Source organism: Vanessa tameamea, chromosome 21 (assembly GCF_037043105.1).
Source record: "Vanessa tameamea isolate UH-Manoa-2023 chromosome 21, ilVanTame1 primary haplotype, whole genome shotgun sequence".
NCBI classification, from domain to species: Eukaryota; Metazoa; Arthropoda; class Insecta; order Lepidoptera; family Nymphalidae; genus Vanessa; species Vanessa tameamea.
Window position 1 is genome coordinate 142,498 of NC_087329.1, and position 19,904 is coordinate 162,401.

A 19,904-nucleotide genomic window follows, 5' to 3' on the forward strand; every position below is an offset into this window, starting at 1 on the left:
GATGAGTAACTTTTAGAAGCTCAATACTAACAGTAATGAGTATTAATAAATTTCGGAGAGTCGGGTTTAAGGGGAATGGAACTGTAGGGAATTAATCGCTTTTTGATCAAACGAGGAGCCGTGTAGGACAACGGAAATGACCGATAGAGACAACTCAAGAATTCTCTCTTTTAAAAAAAAAGAATATTCAAAAAATTAAGAAATTTCTAATTTGCCTTTTTAAGCTTATCACTTATGTTAGGATTGGTTACGACAATAACCCAAGGGGTCAGGATGTTTTTATTAAGTGGGTATACTTACAGTTGCTTCACAATATATTTACAACAAATTATGTAAATTCACACATATACAACTGCAAATCCAAAAGTCCCAGGATTGAATCCAGAGTTGAGACGACAAATTTCAGCAATAACTTTTTCTAGAAATTCTTAGCGCTATCTCATAACTATGAAGCTTTGATCTTTCTGCAGTTGTTTCGTTCTGCCATCCAATCGCACCATGAAGATTTTACTTGGTGGTAGGGCTTTGTGCATGCCCGTCTGGGTAGGTACCACCCACTCATCAGATATTCTACCGCCAAACAGCAGTACTCAGTATTATTGTGTTCCGGTTTGAGCCGGAGTGAACCAGTGTAACTACAGGCACAAGGGACATAACATCTTAGTTCCCAAGGTTGGTGGCGCATTGGTGATGTAAGGAATGATTAATATTTCTTACAGCGCCTTTGTCTATGGGCGGTGGTGACCACTTACCATCAGGTGGCCCATTTGCTCGTCCGCCTACCGATAACATAAAAAAAAGATGAGGAATAAGGGGGGAAATAACACATCTCATGCTTTCGTAACTGGATGGACGTTATTTTATTGATACAGTAGTATTAATTTTCATGAGATTTAATAGGAATCGAAACTAAAGCTCCTGAATTGAAATAATAGCAAAACGACATATGTGTAACTGATTTAAGAAAATTAATACAGAAAACCACTGAATTTGGATGCCTACCAGTCTGTATATCTTTTTAACAGCTTGTCATTATTTACTGAACCTGAATACTGTTTTTTTTATTTGTATAATATCGTTATTGTACAAGTAGATCTCAATTAATATTCTGATGAAAAATTGTCAGAGATAAAGCTCTATTTTTACTTTAGTCCACATTTTCTTTGTTCGACAGACTTTGCAATAATCTCGCAGGAAAAGAATGAGATAAATTGGATAACAAAAAAGGGGGCGCAGGTCGTCGAGCTCTGGTAAGCTAAAAAGGTCATCCGGACATACACCATTAAAGAGGATATTATTGTTCCATGACCATCGTAAATAAATAAAAATAAATGAAAAAGGCGATAGTCATGATTTAAGGGGGCAAAGATCAAATCAAGATAGAAAATAGAATAAAAAAAAAGGAAATGGATGCATATTGATCATGATCGAGCAAAACATCTACCGCGGGGTTTGCTTGATTGTATCAGCGATTCACAATATCAAAGAATATAAATATTCAATAATGGCGGAAAAAAATATTATACAATAAGTATCGAGGCAAGCGATATTCATTCGTATTGTTCTTACCTGATTTTTTTTTTTTTTTATGTCATAGGTGGCAAACGAGCAGGAGGCTCACCTGATGGAAAGTGACTACCACCGCCCATGGACATCTGCAACACCGGGGGGCTTGCAGGTGCGTTGCCGGCCTTTCAGGAAAGAGTACGCTCTTTTCTTGAAGGTTCCCAAGTCGTATCGGTTCGGAAAAACCGCCGGCGAAAGCTGGTTCCACAGAGTGGTTGTGCGAGGCAGAAAATGTCTTAAAAATCGCGCTGTTGTGGACTTTCGGACATCTAGGTAAATTCTTACCTGATTGTGAACTCTTTTCTCGCTTAGGTTTATTAAAGTATCTTTAAATATCCCTAAAACTACCTGCAAAGAAATGAAGGATGAATGTGTTATTTCATTTGATAAGTTTTTATTTCACGTGACATAATGTGAACTCAATAAGTAATTGTGTATTTTTTCATTTTAAAATCAGTTACTACGTTTTATTCAGAAAATATAAAGTGTACGTTTTCGTTGATATTCTAAAAAAAAAGTATTTGTAACCTCCAGCAACGCTCCTATAATAACTAAAAAACTATCCGTTCTGAAACTACAAACTAATTACTAAACAAGTTGCATATAAATCGATCAGCAGTCTTTCAGTGTAACAGAAAAAACAAACATACAAAAGTCACCACTTTAGATATTATTAAGAGCGGCCTCGCTCTCCATCGCTTCCGCTCACACTTGCTCGCGGCCATTGATCTCTTATTTAATATTTACAACATTAAAAGGTCGGCTCTCACCCGAGATACAAATCTGTTAACACACACGTAAACTTTACATAATTAATATGCACACGCTCCGGAGAGCGTTGGACGGATTGCTCTCAGGTAGAAGTTCGCTGGTAGCAATGTGACGTGACCCTTAACCGCATGTGTCGTAGTTTATTTGTGACGCAATTTTTACAATAAAAAAAGACAAAAAAACATTATTGAATCTAAAGAGAAAATAATAATAAAGAGAAAAAAATATTGACTGCAATCGTGTCCCAAATGGATTTATCATTCAGCTTCCAAGTCGGTCCCCAAATCCCAACACTGATTTTCAATGGTACCCTGTAGCTGTGACGGGCTGTGACAATGTGTCCGTATTACGACCTAAGATAAATAAACAACCTTTAATTGTCCAATTTTTTTTTGTTATAGGGGCCATACGAGAAGGGGCTCACCTGATGGAAAGTGATTACCACCGCCCATGGACATCTGCGCCAACGGGAGCTTGCAGGTGTTGCAGATGCAGCAAATTAATTACTAAGTGCCTCCTATTTTAATCCTCCTTTTATGGAAAACGTTGAAATGTTATATGTACTTTAGCACTGCTTTAGTATAACTGCTATAGTATATATCCACCATGGATAAATGTTCCACACAGGCAGTTTTTCATACGAGTACGAGGGGCTAAACACTAGATAAGTACACGATAAAGAAGTGGTTGCTCGGACTTCAAACAACTTCGTTTAAGCTGGTGGTGGTACTGAAGCATCTGGGCTCCCATTTATTAAGTAAAAGTAAACTACCAGCCTGTAAATATTCCTCTGCTACCTTAAGTCCTTTTTGAGGCGAAGGTTTGGAGCATCCTCCAAGACCCTTCCAATGCAGAATGGTGGATGTATGTGGCAGATTTTTTTTCGCCGCGTGCTGGTTTCTTCGTGAGGTTTTCCTTTACCGCTGAGTACGAGATGAGTTATAAACACAAATTCAGCACATGATTCAGTGATGCTGGCCGGGGCTTCGGCTCAGAATCATCGATTAAGATTGACGTCTTCTTATCACTGGGCCAACATAGCTCACCATTATTACGTACATATGACGTACTAGTGTACACTAGTGTACACTAGTGTATTGACGTATATTAACCCGAATAAAGGTTCTAAAAATAATACTTTCAAATTATCGCGTATTTTCGTAGTAAAATATTAAAAACACATTTTCTTAATGATAATATTCCATTCTAACGTGTATGTTGATAATAATTATTTACGTAATTATTATTTTGTCCAAAATGCTATAATTATTGTTATGCAATAACACTGTTTATTTAACTGGTTTTGGGTATTTTTGGTAAGACTTTTGTCGGTAGTCGCTTTCAATTTAATGATTATATCGGTAGATCGCTCGACCAACGCTGTTTTAAAGGATGAGAAGATTGCGTACGTAAGAAGGAGTAGAGATCACACATAGCGCGTAGTCGCGTGCTACGTTAGCTATTGACTTGGTCATCGCTAATGCGACGAGAGAATTAGCCTCTATTACTCCGTCTTTTTTGCCTCAAATAGGTTTTTTTTTTTTAAATATATTTTAATGAGCTTAAAGTATAAACTTCATTATTTATTATATTCACTTTTGTTAAAGGATAAAGTTAGCTGTACAAAACTAAAGTTAATGAATATAAAATTAAAAGAATAAAGTAACAGGCATATTGCACCCGAAGAACTGCTTTATGCGTTTCCGGGGCTGGGTTCACCGAAACGCCAAACAAAAAAAGAGAAATAAAATATTTTTCATTCGCTTCCCTGGGATTGAACCCGCAATCTTTGGTTAAGCTTCACGTGTGCTACTAGTCATTTCAGCTCATAAACAAAAATAAATAAAAGTTAAATATTTATTTTTTATTTATAATTAAATTAAAATAAAGATTTTTCGTTGATTTTATTTTTATTATTATATTAAAGCGGCATTAACCTACTTGTCGCCAAATGCTGTACATGGTTTTGTAAGGTATTTCGATTTTCAGGACTAACAAAACAGTACGGTCAGTAAGAAAAACCAGCAACCTGTAATTTATTTTTTATATTTTTAAAGTTAATTGATCCTTTTTCTTATAAAGGTCAAGAGTTGCTAAAGAACCAAGTGGCATTGGAGTTCTTTGTGTAGATTTACCGGATACCCCAAGAAGCTTTTACATTACCCTCGTTCAATTACGAGTCAGAATTCACATTTAAAAATAATATTTTTATTTGTGAATGAATAAATTACTTCTTCATACGCCATCACTCGGGCTTCCTTATCGGTTTTCCGGAATGCACTTGAAACTGTATCACAAAAGGGCACGCTTTTGTAATCTTATGTTTACATAAATACGACGACGACGAAAATCATCGTGAAGGTGGAGAACTTTTGTGACGTCGTGGATGTCACGTGGAGCCTTCGTTCTTAAAGCAAGTTTAACTTACATGAAATTATTGCCTGTGGGTTAAATTTTACACCTAAACCACATCTTCTGATATACGTTTTAACTAAATAGGGATTGTAGTGTTTTTCACTTCGGTATTAGAAAATAATCTCCTCATTAACTAATATACTCGTAGATGTACGAAAATCAAGGAATACTAACTTCGTATATTATAAATTATATGAACTGACTTTTGTGACGGCTCTCCGTCATAAAATCATCTCATCATCGTAGGACGTGACATTTACTGATTGTTTTTTTGTATTTTACTCTGACTTAATGGCGAGCAAAACATTTTATAAATATGCAGACATTTTGAAGGTTCAATATTAAAAGGTAAATTTGGAACATACGCTTTGCTAAAATAGTAATAGAAGAAAATTATAAAAGTATAATATACTAAAAGTGACACACTAAATGATTTTTTTAAGAAATTATTTAACTTTGTATTAGAAAATATATTAGGATATTTGCGAAAGATTTCATTGTAGTTGCTAAAAATTTGTTTAGAGGTGAGTTATGTACAAATCGATTTCGACTTATCTATACTAATATTATAAATGGAAAAGTAACTCTGTCTGTCTGTCTGTCGCTCTTTCACTATCAAACCAATGAACCGAATTTGATGAAATTTGCTATGAAGCAAACTTGAACTCCAAGGAAGGACATAGGTTACGACAAGCGACCCCTAAAACGCGAGCGAAGCCGCGGGCGACAACTAGTATGAATATAAAATGCTTTATAATTACTTAACATAGCATTATATCATAATTCATCATCTTTTATTTCTTGTATTATTAATCTATTAAAGTCATTGTATTATCGTATTTGACAACTGTGAGTGCTTAGAATATCAAAATGGAAATTATTTTTAAAATAAATAGACACGCATGTGTATAAAATATGTTTGACTCAAATATATCTAGGTTTTCCAGTAGAATTTAATTGAGAATAACATCGGTAATTTATTACATTTTACTCATCCAAAAATGTTTTTGTCGTTTTTTTATTTTTATTTTATTCGAATATAAATTCAGGGGATATTATTTAGTCGTTTAGTTCTACTGCTTCCATAAACACAATATTATTATTGTGTTCTATCACATAGAAAAATAAAACACACTCACTCGTATAAGTTGGAAATTATAACTTTGTAGAGTATCGACGCTGAAATTTAATTTTAGTCTTATCAATAACTATGCATAAAATATATGGGCGAGTATCTATATAAAAGTCTTGAATAATTATTTTATGGTGATTGATTTTGTACGTCATATTTAATTACTTCGGATATTATATAAATATAATTAAAACTAATCAAAAGCGATTCGATTAAATCCCTTTACGAAAATAAATATAATTCGAAATTAGTTTAACTTAGAAATCAATGCATTGACAATATAATGCGATATTAACTCCAAGGTTCCGATGAGATCCGCACATTGTAATAATAACTGAGTAATTACTGGTTAACTTAACTAAGTTATAAAAATTCTAGACTAATGTCATGTGATTTCTTGCACATTTATTGTTACTGCTGAGTAAGTTTAGATCTTCCTTCGTATAAATAGTATTGTTTTAAACGATCCCCTCGTTTAGCTTTTCATGTAATTCAATTTCCTTAATTGATAGAAACGTCCTTATAAACAAAGGGCTATTTGAATAAAGTTTATTTTCACTCAAAGACGGCACTGCCACTGAAGAACCGGTGGTAGCTTCACTTAATATAGTTTGTTAAATGACGATTCCAAAGTGCTTGAAAAGGCTACTTGAATAAAGTATATTTTTTGTATTACGGTTTTGAAAAAGGAATGAACCTGTGTAACTTTTAAAAAGCTTTCTGAATAACTCTAAGCGTTTACCATATATAAACCTTGTACGTCACAAGTTTCAGCGAGTGGTGAGACTGGCGAAGTTATATATGGCAAGTGACAGTTTCGACGACAGTTTATGATCGCGGCCGCGCGGCTGAGCACGATGTGGCGCCTCATTGCGTACTTGACGGGAGCAGCGGCGGCGACGGGGTACACTGGTACGGTAGCGAAGGGAACTCCCGTTTTATTATTACAGGGTTCTATGTTGAGTGTCACTCTTTGAACGTAAAGCTATGTTATATTTAGTGATGGCAGTGATTACAGAATATAGAGATTATATGAAGACAGAACTCCGATTCTGTCTGGTGGTAGAGCTTCGTGCAAGCCCGTCTTGGTGTGTACCACTCATCATATATTCTACCGCTAAGTATTGTTGTGTTCCGGTTTGAAGGGTGAGTGAGCCAGTGTAACTATGGGAACTAGGGACATAATTTCTCAGTTCTAAGATTTGCACATTGTCGATGTAAGGAATGGTTAATTTTTTTAAGGAGTTGATGTCAGTTGTCTATCGTGACCACTTACCATTCGGTGGCTTGGACTTTATCAGTCCATCTACATATGCTGTTTTTTAGCTTAATAAATAATAAAAGTTTTTTGCCATACGATATAAATAAAACGTGTATACAGTATAAATACAATTATTAGAGTATTTTTTTATACAATGTGTTAGGCGACCAATATGTCACATTCTTCTGCTTTTTTGTTTTATACTTTTGTTCTTATGTCTTACGATTTATTTTAAGCTACGTACTGTTGCCAATATATAAACAGAATATGCTTTATCTTTATACATTGCATACAATAATACTAAAGAATCTAGTAATGAATTATAGAGTTTATAAAGATTATGTACATTCCTGTTATTTTAGTCAAATTTGTCATGTATACAGTCCTGAGTTAATATCAGTCTTCTCCAAGAATATAAATCTTTTTCCCTCAGACGTCTATTTAAGTAGTTGCTACAAAAAACATATTTAATGCTACCTAGGAAACATCTTACCACTTTAGTCATAATATCAATAATAGTTTGTAATTAAAACGAAATAATAAACAAGATCATGTTAAGTATATTATTCGTAAGGACAACATTTGTCGTCACACTGTAATGTTGTTCAATTCTTTTTTTTTTCTCAAAAAGAACAAGAATTTTTAGTATCATTAATTAGTATGTTTTAAAACAAAAATTATTTCGATCTTATGCGTTTCTATGTACCTTCGTTTCTACCTATAAGACGACCGTTGGTTTTGCGTCTAAACTCTCTTCCACGAAGCTAGAAAGAAATATTAGTTAAATTTAAAAATGTAGGCATAACTTTAAAAACAAATTGAATTACAACTTACACAATCGACTTATAGAATACCTTGGTCCACCCATTCGCGAAAGTATATTTTATTTATTTATATTTTACATAGTATTCAGATTCGGTAGTTTCCGCGAAGTTAATTTTTATTTTTATTAGCCTCTGTATCATTTACAGTAATTAAAGTCTAAAGTGAATAGCGTTCCATTAAATAATACAAAACGGCGAGTTCAGACAAGTTCAAGTTAAAAATTTGTCACAAAATATATAAGCGCCTTTTATTGATTATTAATAAAAAAAATTGGTTTTTTAAAACTATCTTTGTTCAAGTAGACTTATAGGATTATAGTTCAGAGAGTCGTGTTACAGTTACTCATCAAATGTGAAGCTACCACCGATTCGGTAATTAGACTCTACCGAGAATAACCGGTAAATAACAGTAGTTACTATTATCCACCATTTTAATTATGGAGCTCAGTAATAAATAAAGAACAGTTAAAATTATATATCCTACCTTAAAATCGACAAATACTAAATCCAAGGTTTTTTATCATTAATATAATCTTGTATTGAGTAATACGCCTTATTTATCAATGTTTTTTTTTTCAAGAGTTTTAAATTAATAAAAACTGTGTAATCTTATTATTGAAACGAATACAGGAATAATGTATTGACTTTACGAAGTTGGAAACTGGATGTTATAAGTTTTGCCCTCGTCCTGTCTATAGAATGGTTATAAGCGTTTCTTTCAAAAATATGCATACATAATATCGTTGTAAGCATATTGATTATTTTAAAATGATATGAAGCCAATTTTTCCAAAATATCTGTAAATCAGCATTACCTTCAATTTTTACGATTGGGAACTTACTTGTTTGGTACTATATGTATGGCTTTTTCCATCGGGTATTACAAACAAACAAACAAACAGTATTATAAAATTTCTCTTATTGCCAAAATTTTGTTGTTTAATATGTGTAACGCGTCAATGGCTTTGAAAAATTTATTTTATGGTATAGCTGCTTTTGTTGAAAATAGTTTTCCAGAAAGTATTCTTGCTACATATTTTTTTAACATAAAACAACAGCTAATTTAAAAAAAAAAGTATGTGCGATTTGTTCTTCAATTTATATTAGGAACGCAGGCGAGCAAATAGGTTTTCTGATGGTAAGCGGTCGCATTCGCTGTAAAATTTATGAATAAATTCTTTCACTATGAAAAAAGTGTGAGATGCTAGACGTAGACGATGTGTGTGTCTTACATAGTAGATTGTGTTTCAACTGGCCCCCTCCTTAGACTAAGATATATCAAAAAGAAGTAATGCTGCTTGATTGTCGAATATGGTATGCTGGTTCCCTCTGCCATCCACTCAAAAGACAGCTGCTCAAATTTATGATAAACAATATGTTCAAACAATTTATTTGCTTTGTCTGTATAAAGTGAAAGTCTTGTCATTCTCCTTCGGAATATTCTTTGACACCGGCTAAATTCGGGGTCAACAATAAAAGCGAAACTTTAAATAAATACATATTTACTACGTTTACACCATCTAGCAACAAACGATCACGAATGGATATCGCTTGAACAAACTTCAGGAAACGCCATATCTAACACAAACCTTTCCTCGGCCAGTGAAATTAAAACTTCGCCTTTATTTAACAAATTTTTTAGGAATTTCGAAACCTATGGCAGGTTTTTTTATGATTTTATTTCATTGTAAACTACAAATCGCTCATCTACATTTGGCGCCAAAATTATAAAACTTTTTCTAAATACAAATTTTAATGTCAAGTACCTAGTATACATTAGTTCGACAACTTTATTTTGTTTGGAATAAACCTTCAAAAATTTACACATTTTATAACATTGCAATTTGAAAAGTAATAATTTATATAATAAATGCTCAATGCAATGAACTATGAGCATTGAACTTATTATAACATCTCGTTTGCGACAACGTTTCTGGTCAATGGTGCGTCTCCAATAATGCCACCACGCTGCGAGTTGTTGTCAATTTGTATCTTAAGGCAGTTTTCAGAACGGACTCGAGACATGGCAACGTGTGAAAAAACGGGGTCAGCAAAAAAAGGCTGACTTTGTCCAAATTTTGTCCTTGAATCTTGTTAATCGACATGGCAAATGCCAACTTGACTGGGATTATATGGAAAGGGAACGTTGTGTTTGAGAGTGTGAGACCGATGCGGAGCAAAAACATTCGTTCGTCTTTAGCTGAGTCACAGAGAACTTCAAGAACAAGACAGTTATTTCTCGTCCAGATAACTTGCAATCGGGTTCCGTTCATTAGGCACCACGATCAAGACACAAAGCAGTATAGTAATCGAAACAATTTTCAATTGTAAGTTCTGAGGTCCTTACACATTGAGAGCCACCACGAGCAAAATCTGACGAAAATCAGCTCCAAGTAAGACGACTTTGCCACCAAATGGCACATGATTATTGCCAGTGATAAAACGGAGAAATCGATCAACTGCCTTTATAGATGCTCCTGATGCTATTTGCGCTTCGTCCCATACGATCAGCTTACAAGCCCTGAACATGTTACCACGGCACTGCTGTATGTGATGCCAGAAGATGACTCATTAGTCAAGCACAATGGCAAGCGGTAGTGAACTGTGTGGCTATCAGGAAAAAGCATTGCAGCGATACCAGTCCAAGATGTTTGGACTGGTGCTGTTGACCGTGCTGTTATCACGAACACACATGAATCACCCGATCCTGTAAGAAGATTGATGAGTCATTGGTACACAAAGGTTTTTGCAAAACCTCCGGGACCTCATATGCGCTTGGGTCGCTATTTGATTGCATCTCAATCGTCAACAGATTTTCGTCGATTATTGCTCGTTCCGATGGCGTTGCGATAGCCTTGATGATTTCTCCCTGTATCAGCACAGCCCGTCTTGTATGCTTGGCTTGTGTTGTCAACATTCCCTTTAAAACTACTGGCTTACGCTATTAATATATAAGTTAAAAAGTTAAATAGTGTTTATTTCTAGAACATGACCCCTACAAATTGCCGCAACTGTACCAACTCGACAACTACGACCGTTGCCTCTCGCAGCCGGAGGGGCTCTACTGCTTGGGCACTTTCCGCCTCACAGCAAATAAGCCCAATGCCGTTTACAACTCCCTCAAAGTAAGTATTCATTCTAAAATAATAATAATAAGTTTCGACCATTCATTTACTATAATGAGGAGCAGAGAGGGAAAAGAGGAGCTCCTTACCTATCTATTATCCTCTTAAAACGCGTACTCCTAAAACCACTTAGTTATTAAATGACTTAATGACATAAAAACTTAAAAGGTATTCTTGACCTTCTGTAGTCTGAACCCAAATCATATATACTGTAATTATAAATATTGTTTTTGACAGGATTATTCATCCGAACCAAGAAATTTTGATCGCACTCTACTGCACCGCGGCTACTGCCTCAGTACGCGCTGTCCGTCTAGTGAGCGTAACTCTACGTCGCGCTTCGAGCGCTGCGTGGAGCAGGACGCGCTGGCGCCCGGTCTGAGCGCGTCTCTACAGAGTTACACGTGCACTACACAGGATGACTTGCGAGTTCCCCACGCCATAAGCATCCCGCAACGTGCTTTTATTGTAGTAGTTTGCGTAATACTTTTCCTAAATGCTGTTGGAACTTTGTACGATTATGTAGCTCGAGGGGAAGGCAGTAAGTTTTACTTTTTAAATAATAGTAGCAATGCCCCAATAATTACTAACATTCTATTTACCCCTCCAATTTAGCTTAACGCTTGTGCTAGGAGTGAGGCGACAATAGCTTAAGGGGTCAGAATCAAACCTGCGGCTTTTTCCATCGCTACTCGTCCAGTAAAGCATTACGCTATTGATGATTCAAGTTAAATTTAATGTTTTGAATACAATGTACATTTAATACTCCCATAACTTGTAAATAACACAGATTCTCTCTGGTCGTGTCATCCGTTCCATCGGAATATGGTTGCAAAATGTATTCCTAAGTAGTTTCCAACAGACGTTTATTTCCCATAAATGGAAGGGGAAAATTATTGTTACAAATGTGTTCTTAAATACTTCTCATAAAAAACTACATTTAGACATTTTACCAGAAAACAAACTGTTACTGGCGTGGTCGGTGCGCGCAAACTGGAACCGACTCTTTGCCATATACGAGAATGGCGATCCGAGACTGTCCGCACTTGCTCCGGCGCAGGGTATCAGGTATAACAATGTTTATTTCACGTCACCCCAATATGTATTAGGTTTTTTTGATCACTGTTACTGGTCGCACATACTCCAACGTACTTTTATAACTTTCACTAAACTTCGCCTGTTAGGGCAATAGTATGCGTGAGTCTAATCTTGCAACTGTATCTTATGCTATCCCACAAAAGTCAATAGTGCATATGAAGCGAAATTGGTAATCTTTGACTTGATTTTGGAGCGGTTTTCACTAAATCCAGTTCTATGTAAAATAAAATATAGGTTAACATCAACAATGTAGGGTAACACAAAATATTATAACAAATTATTCTGCGTTAAATCAAACACAGATTGTGTAATGATTTCTTTTAAAATCTAAAGTAGTTAAGAGTTGTGTTGAGTGAGCCTGTTAACACTATGTTTTTGAATATTATAGAGTGCTGTTGTTGGCGCTGGTGATGATGACTCATGCTTCAGAAATACTTCACAAGATCTACCTCTACAACCCGGAGTTCTTTGAACAGGTAAGCTTAGATGCTTTGAACATTAAGCTTGCTTGATGTTTAACAACCATCACAAAATATTATAATAGACGTCGATTCAACTTTTAATACGGTAAAAATCGCAGCCGAAAATAGTTGAGTAAAACTTGAGTAGCTTTGTATTGACTGACTGGGACTAAACCCAGCCAAGGCTCAGTAGCAAATACTGCTTTATACGCTAGTCGCTAGGTGGCGTCAATTTTACCAAAGAGGGAGATCGCAGATATTAAATCCAAAATATTACTTTTAGGTCCTTCAATACTCTGCCACCATACTGGTGCGGAACGGAACATCTTTAGTGCAGGCGTTCTTCGTGCTCTCCAACTTTCTCTTCGCCTATAGACTGCTGCTCTTCTCCAAGCAGATTAAGCTCAACCTCACTCATCTGCCGTTGTGTATCGTGTACAGACTAGCCAGGTAAGAACCTTCATCAGTGTCTAAATACAACGAGTGTATAATAAGAGTTTTATTTTCTTAGTGGTAGAGCTTTTGCAAGCCCTTTTGGGTAGGTACCGCATACTATTCTAAAAAGCTTACTTCGTATGTTATTCTCAGTTATGATACAAATGCAAATTGGGTGAGTTAGTTTAATTTGACGGGGCTAATATTATTGCTCTGTTTTATACGTAGGGTAAAAAAATAGCAAGTGTTTTAGTACAGGCAAATTATATAGTTTATTGATTGTGTACGAAACAGTCAGTGCTGGTCCAGTAGCATGTACTTACTGTTCAAAATAAATATGGGTGCATGCATAAATCTTTATATTTTCTCTTTTCGTTAAAGATTTAGGAGTATTTTTAAATATAAACAATATCAACTATGTATTAGTTCTAGTGTTCTACTTACGAAGACATTCCATCTAAATAAATGAGGCCCCAGATTTGAATTGCTAATCCATATTGAGGGTTGATCCAGCCTGGTCTTTTATACTAACTAAAAATTTTAAACCACTATCGATGACATGTTTTATAATAAAAAACAAAACAAACAAAACAAAACAAAGTACACATTGACTACTAATATTATAAATGTGAAAGTAACTCTAGCGTTACGCTATCTCGGCCAGGAGAATGAAAAGATTTTGATAAAATTTGGTATGAAGCAATCTTGAAGACTAACCCTATAACGCGAGAGAAGCTGTGTGCGACTACTAGTGCAAAAGGTAAATATTATTCAGATTACCCCAGTAAAGGATCGTAAAAAGCAGTCGTGTTTTTCTACTAAAATATTTTTATAACCTATGACCGACACGTAGGCGCAGCCGCGGATGAAAACTATTTTAAAATAAAATTTGATCGAAATATTAGGTTGTCACCCGTACACTTGCTGGTGGTCGGCTTTGCGGCAACGTGGTGGCAGCACAGCGGCGACGGGCCGCAGTGGGCAGCCACTGTAGGCGCGGAGAGCCAGGTCTGCAGCAAGAAGTTCTGGACCCACGCTCTCTATCTGAACAACTTCTTCTATTCAGAAGAGCATTGCTTGTTACAGACGTGGTGAGTCAATTATTAAATCAATAAAATTTGTCACTATCATGATTTGTGTAATTATTATAAATTTAAAATAACAAATTTCATTAAGATTTTTGAATCTTAACTAATTAACCCCTGTTCTTTTTCGACAGGTTTTTGGCTGTGGATATGCAACTTTTTATAGTGGCCTCTGTATTGATGCTGTACCTAGTGCAGAAGAAGAAGAATCCAGTGCCTGTTCTGACTCTGCTCTTTTTCCTGTCCTGCTTGTTGAACGCTGGACTAGCGTACAAAAACGAGTGGAAGTCATTGTTATACATTATGGTCCCTGAGTAAGTAACATACGCGGTGCGTAGCAATTATACATTGAGGATATCGTATAAATAAAGTCCGTGACTTACTTTATTACTTTTAATCACTAATTTCAAGTGAGAGTGAGTATATTTTGGCTTTGTTTTCTTGTCTTCTTTTAAATCTTTCTATTAAAATTTGTAAATGTAAAATTGTAGTTAAACAAACAGATTTTTATAAAGTTAATCTGTATCTAACAATGTTAACTGAGACAGCTAAGTGGGGTTGAGCTCTTAGCTTTCTCCTTTAAAAGAAAAGACCTAGTCTTAACTTATCTCGTGCAAAAACGCAGTTACGTATTTCGCCAAATGAAGTGGGACTCGCTGGCGCCGAGTGTGCTGGAATACCAACATGCAGGCTCCCGGCCAAGCTAGAATGGTTCCCGGGGTAAAGAGAACCCCTCGGCGGTGGGTGCCTTCACCCCGGCTTCCGGTCAGCGGTGCTTCCTCTTTACTCATGCTCTTGTTCCGTGGTCTCCTTCCGCGATACGAAGCATGCAGCACCTGTTACTGTCGAGCATGGCGTTAATCACGCTTGGCAGCGTGAGATCTCCGTCGACTATAGTTGCCAGGGAATGCTTCAGGGGCACCCACGCAGTACAGTCCATCAGGCTGTGGTGCGCTGTGTTCAGTGGCGCCCCATACTCGTAGCAGTGATGCCTCCCGCGTTACTTTCCCGCGCAGGTACTTACCGAAACAGCCATGTCCGGTAAGCACCTGCGTCAGCCTGTACGTGAGTGTGTCACCTATTCACGCTACCCGTTGACTCGTGCGGGGCCGGATTGCCTTCAAGGAATCATCTTTTTCAAGAGAAGGCCTAACAGTGGGATATTAACATGCAGTTAGTTTACATCGCTTGGTAAGGTTTATTAATAAAATCAAATAATATATTTATTAATCTATTTCAGAAACGTGCGCAACACTTTCCGAGGTATCCCGTCGTTCAACCAGTTCTACATCGCACCGTGGGGCAGCCTGCCGGCTTGTCTCATTGGCTTGCTCACAGCACAGATACACTTCAATATGCAGGAACAAGGATACAAGATATCTAAGCACAGGGTAAGTGACCGAAGTAAATCAACATAATATATAATCACTAATTTATAAGATTAGCCTAGTCTTAGTAAGAACAAGCTCTACATTTTATTGGGCTATAAAGTAATACAATAAAACATGCAAAATTACGGCTATACTTCCCCTCCCTCCTTCTGAGTATTCAGGTTGAAAAGGAGTACTAAGTTTATGTTGACCGAGGATTTAAGACTGGATGAACATAAAGGGAACACAGTCCGTTTTTTATCGTTAACTATAGAAACCAATGACATTAAAAAAACTTGGATTTAATTCCACCTTAACACTGGTTCTGTGCGGTTTGGTCGAGCACGAGACGAATTATAAACACAAAAAACCTCAAAAAGATCGTAATCGATTACTATTGACGTAATTTATCGTTTCGACCCGACATCGCGGTAAATAATAATTTTAACATACATTTTATATACACAGTACAGTACAAGAATACAATGCCAATTGTTCAGCAATCGATTATAAAATAATGCTAACATTCGATATATGTATGCGCGTCACAATGCCGTGTCCCGCTAGTGGTTCGTGTGGCTCACGCACATGTCGATCCCGCTGCACGTGATGTGGATCCTGGCGGGCAACAGGATGCTGCAGCATTCATCCCGCGCCGCCACCGCGCTCTACGTGGCCGTGGAGCGACCCGTGTTCGCGGTACTCGCCGCCATGACGCTCCTCGGCTTTGCTAATAACGTAGATAGTGAGTATCATATTGTTTTTACAACACGTACACCCATAAACTGTGGGTAACAGTAAGATAACGTGACATCTTCCTGTCCGACTCCGTCCACGACTGCCCGTCTCAAGACTGGCAACTAAGCAAAAAATATCCCCAAGTGTGTTCGCAAACACAGGCACGCTCTATTCTCTTACATAATCTGATGGAACGGAAAAACGACACGACTGGAAAGAGTTCAGGCCAAGAAGCAACAGCTTTACGTGCCTTTCGAGGCACGGGAGTGTACACATTGCCAACTTCCATACTCCGGGCTGTTACTGAGAACTTTTACAGAAAACCAGAAAAAACATTTTATCACATATATATAGACCGATTTGGGATTTGAATCCAGGATCTCGGGATCTGCAACCTTATACCTACGGACCTTGTTGGTCCGGTGGCTAGGACAGTCAGTACACAAAATAGTAGTAGAGTTTGTGAGCCCGTTTGAGTACTTTACTTTGCCCAATTGTTTGTTTAAACGATGAGTAATATAATTTCTCTGACGAAACATAATGTAATTGAGAGTGTTTAATCCTGCGATCTTAAACTACACAAGCTGGGTTACTTTTGATTAGTGTCATCCATCCACCACACACACACATAAGTTTTTTTATCGTATTGTAGCCAAAATTATCAATTAGCACCTAAACTACTATAAGACTATAGGACATTAGGATTTTTTTATTATTTAAAGTTTTAAACGAATGTGGTATAAAATGACAGCTCGTTACTATATTAAGCAAAATGTCGTTTCAGATCATTTCCACCGACTGGCGGCGTGGCGCGGCTGGGCGGCGCTGGGCCGCATGTCGCTGTCCGTGCTGATGCTGCACTGGCTCGTCAACATGCAGCTCGCGGGCGCTCGGCGCACGCTCACTGAAGTCAACATATTAAACATCGTTAGTTCATATTGTTATACAGTAGTCTGTATGTGACTGCGGCACGTGCTATTACGATGTAACGCACAACTTTTTGCAAATATAATAATAACATTTTTTTTTAGCAAAAATGAGTCCGTTACCGAATAACACATTTTACTTCTTATTGTTGTATCTCCACAGACGTACTGTTGTTACATATTTTTTGTGTTAACTTAATGTGCCTACATGTTATTATTTTTGGTTGCCAGTCGCAATCTAAATATCCAATCCATATGAAGCTAATTACGATTAAGTTTCATTATTATTTTGTAATATCGCATGACAACAAAGAAAACATGCACACGCGTTCGGAGCGGTACGGGGTTGGGGATAGAGCCAAATAGCTCTCACACAGAAAGAGAACTAAAAATCTGTGCGTTAGTAAAATGTCACCGTATACTTTTAATACACTTGAAGCAAACATATCGGCAATCTCTCGTTACATATATAGCAAGTTGGAACTTCCACCGCCGCACCGGGCGTGTAATACAAAAGTCAAATACGACTCGATATTTTCCGTTAAAGAATGTGTTAGTGCACATAACACTGTTTCGTAAACAAAGTCGTACAAAAATTATAAAGATAAGCATAGAGTTAAAAAAAATACATTTGCAATGAAATAAAAATGGTTGATATGAATGTGTCAGGGCGCGGATTTGCTGTCGACGTGGTGGTGGACGCACGTGGCGGCGCTGCCGCTGACGCTGCTGGTGGAGTCGCCCGCGCAGCGCACCCTCACCGCGCTCCTTGTTTAGGGGCAAGCCTGTGATAATCATTTCTATGTGTTTGTTATAATACTGAATTCCAACTTCTCCCGTAGTGTTAATAAACTAACCGTGTTAGGTTATAAAGTGATTCAGTTAGAAGCAACTTCATATAAGTTTAACGTTTAAGTAGATTAAATTATTAATCAATTGTACAAAGTCACTGTAATATATCATATATTTGTATATAAAGTATTTCTGCTGTAAACTTTTTAAAACTATAATTGGTTAATGTTGTTTTAAAGCCAATCATTAGTATAAAAATTATATTTAAGTAAGTTATTGAATAAGGTTTTCTCGCAAATTTTCGTGGATAGCTTACAGCGATTTCACGAACATAATTACGTGTATTATACAGAATAACTGTCAACTTTATAAAACAGAAAGTAACAGAATATTTTGTATGAATACGAAATACCGACACTCGGCCCTCAACCGGAGCCGTGAAGGCCGTGTGGATTGGATTCAGAATAAATACTTCTTTGCAACATAAATTAGCCCCGGAGCGAACTACGTTACGTTTTTGTCATTTAAGGTTATATTCTTGTAGCTTATAAATGAGTTATGAATATTTTATAACTAACATTAATAATAATATGTAATTATTAAATAGTGATCAGGGCCGGATTTAGGGGAGGGTAACTGCCCTGGAGCCTCCACAAGGTCCTCCTTTATGGAGGTTCAATAGAGATTCTGACGAGTTAACAATTTTAATATAATGCAGTCAAATTATAATAATACGTATTACTAATTACTGTTTTAAAAGTTACTGATACAAAGAGGCAAACCGGACTGAAAATGACCGAAATGAAAATGTGCAAATTAATTTGTATACTAATAATTAGTAGCCTCCACTCCTCTAAGGCTCCAGGGCTTACAGGACTTTAAATCCGGCTCTGATAGTGTTTATTAAAACAAAAAGTATGTACAACAAAGTATCAAACGTTTATTGGTGCCTTTAAATAATGTTTGGGCAATACCGTGTTAACCTTATTCGTTGCTATTAAAAAATAAAAGGATAATAAAACAGTCCCAAAACATACATTGTTGTTTAATTTCAATAATTTTACTTAACACGTTGCAGATATTCATTACTGATAAATCTTGGAATACTATAATAAAGATTTTGTGTGCGATGCGATGTCTGCTAACACGTTTAATATTCGTATTAAATAAATGAATTGTATTTTTCAATATACCTACTATGATTTTACAAATTTTAGTAACCTTACATTTGAAATACTAAGTACAACTTACGTTTTTAGGAAACAATTGATAATAAGCACATTTTTGTATTTCAACTACCTAGGTATATATCTACATCTTATATGTAATTCACATTCGCGAATACGTACCTATTATATGTAATGCAAATGCTCTGCGCAACATACACGCGACTGGAAAACTTACGAAAAGTTATTGGGACTTTCGGATTACGACTATTCTACCATCAGTAAGCAAACCGACCTAATCGTTATCTGTGGTGATAATATCTTGAATATAATATAATATTCGAACGTTGGTCTTCTCTGATACCCGCAGGTGAAGATGAAGTCGCTCTATATTACTTGCTCAAAATACACGCGGACTCAAATAAGTTAGCTGATCCAGAAATACCATAGATTTATAAAAGTAAAATAAAAGTTAACAATGATTAAATTATAAACACGCATTCTGCGGTCGTATCGTAATTGGCTAAAACTTTCCGTAATCATAATTCAGAACAGGTTCGTTTGACGTTCGACTGTAAAAATATTAACAAACAAACAATATCTACACTCATTATGGAACTTGATCAAATGTAAATGTTTTGAATCGATATTGATTTTATAATTCCGTACTTACTTGAAATAAGACACAATGAATTTACAAATTACCGATTCGAAAAATACGAAGCGTTTAGCGTAATAAT

General features: G+C 36.3%; 1 protein-coding gene across 1 annotated transcript; it reads left to right on the plus strand.

Annotated features, from left to right (window-relative positions):
* The first annotated feature begins 6,741 nt into the window (after positions 1–6,741).
* Positions 6,742–17,993, plus strand: LOC113395228 (nose resistant to fluoxetine protein 6-like). Its single transcript, XM_064218356.1, has 12 exons — positions 6,742–6,796; positions 10,954–11,093; positions 11,331–11,634; positions 12,050–12,161; positions 12,580–12,667; positions 12,936–13,102; positions 13,993–14,178; positions 14,307–14,486; positions 15,413–15,563; positions 16,110–16,287; positions 17,065–17,207; positions 17,876–17,993. Exons 1-12 carry the CDS (start codon positions 6,742–6,744, stop codon positions 17,981–17,983), a joined length of 1,812 nt encoding a protein of 603 aa, XP_064074426.1. The 3' UTR covers positions 17,984–17,993.
* The last annotated feature ends 1,911 nt before the right edge of the window (positions 17,994–19,904 follow it).

What these genes read in the sequence shown, in the direction of transcription:
- LOC113395228 (XM_064218356.1), top strand. Translation starts at nt 6,742, where the DNA reads ATGTGGCGCCTCATTGCGTACTTGACGGGAGCAGCGGCGGCGACGGGG. An exon ending in TTATACATTATGGTCCCTGA is followed by an intron (nt 14,487 to 15,412) that starts GTAAGTAACATA and finishes AATCTATTTCAG; the next exon opens with AAACGTGCGCAACACTTTCC. An exon ending in CTTTGCTAATAACGTAGATA is followed by an intron (nt 16,288 to 17,064) that starts GTGAGTATCATA and finishes ATGTCGTTTCAG; the next exon opens with ATCATTTCCACCGACTGGCG.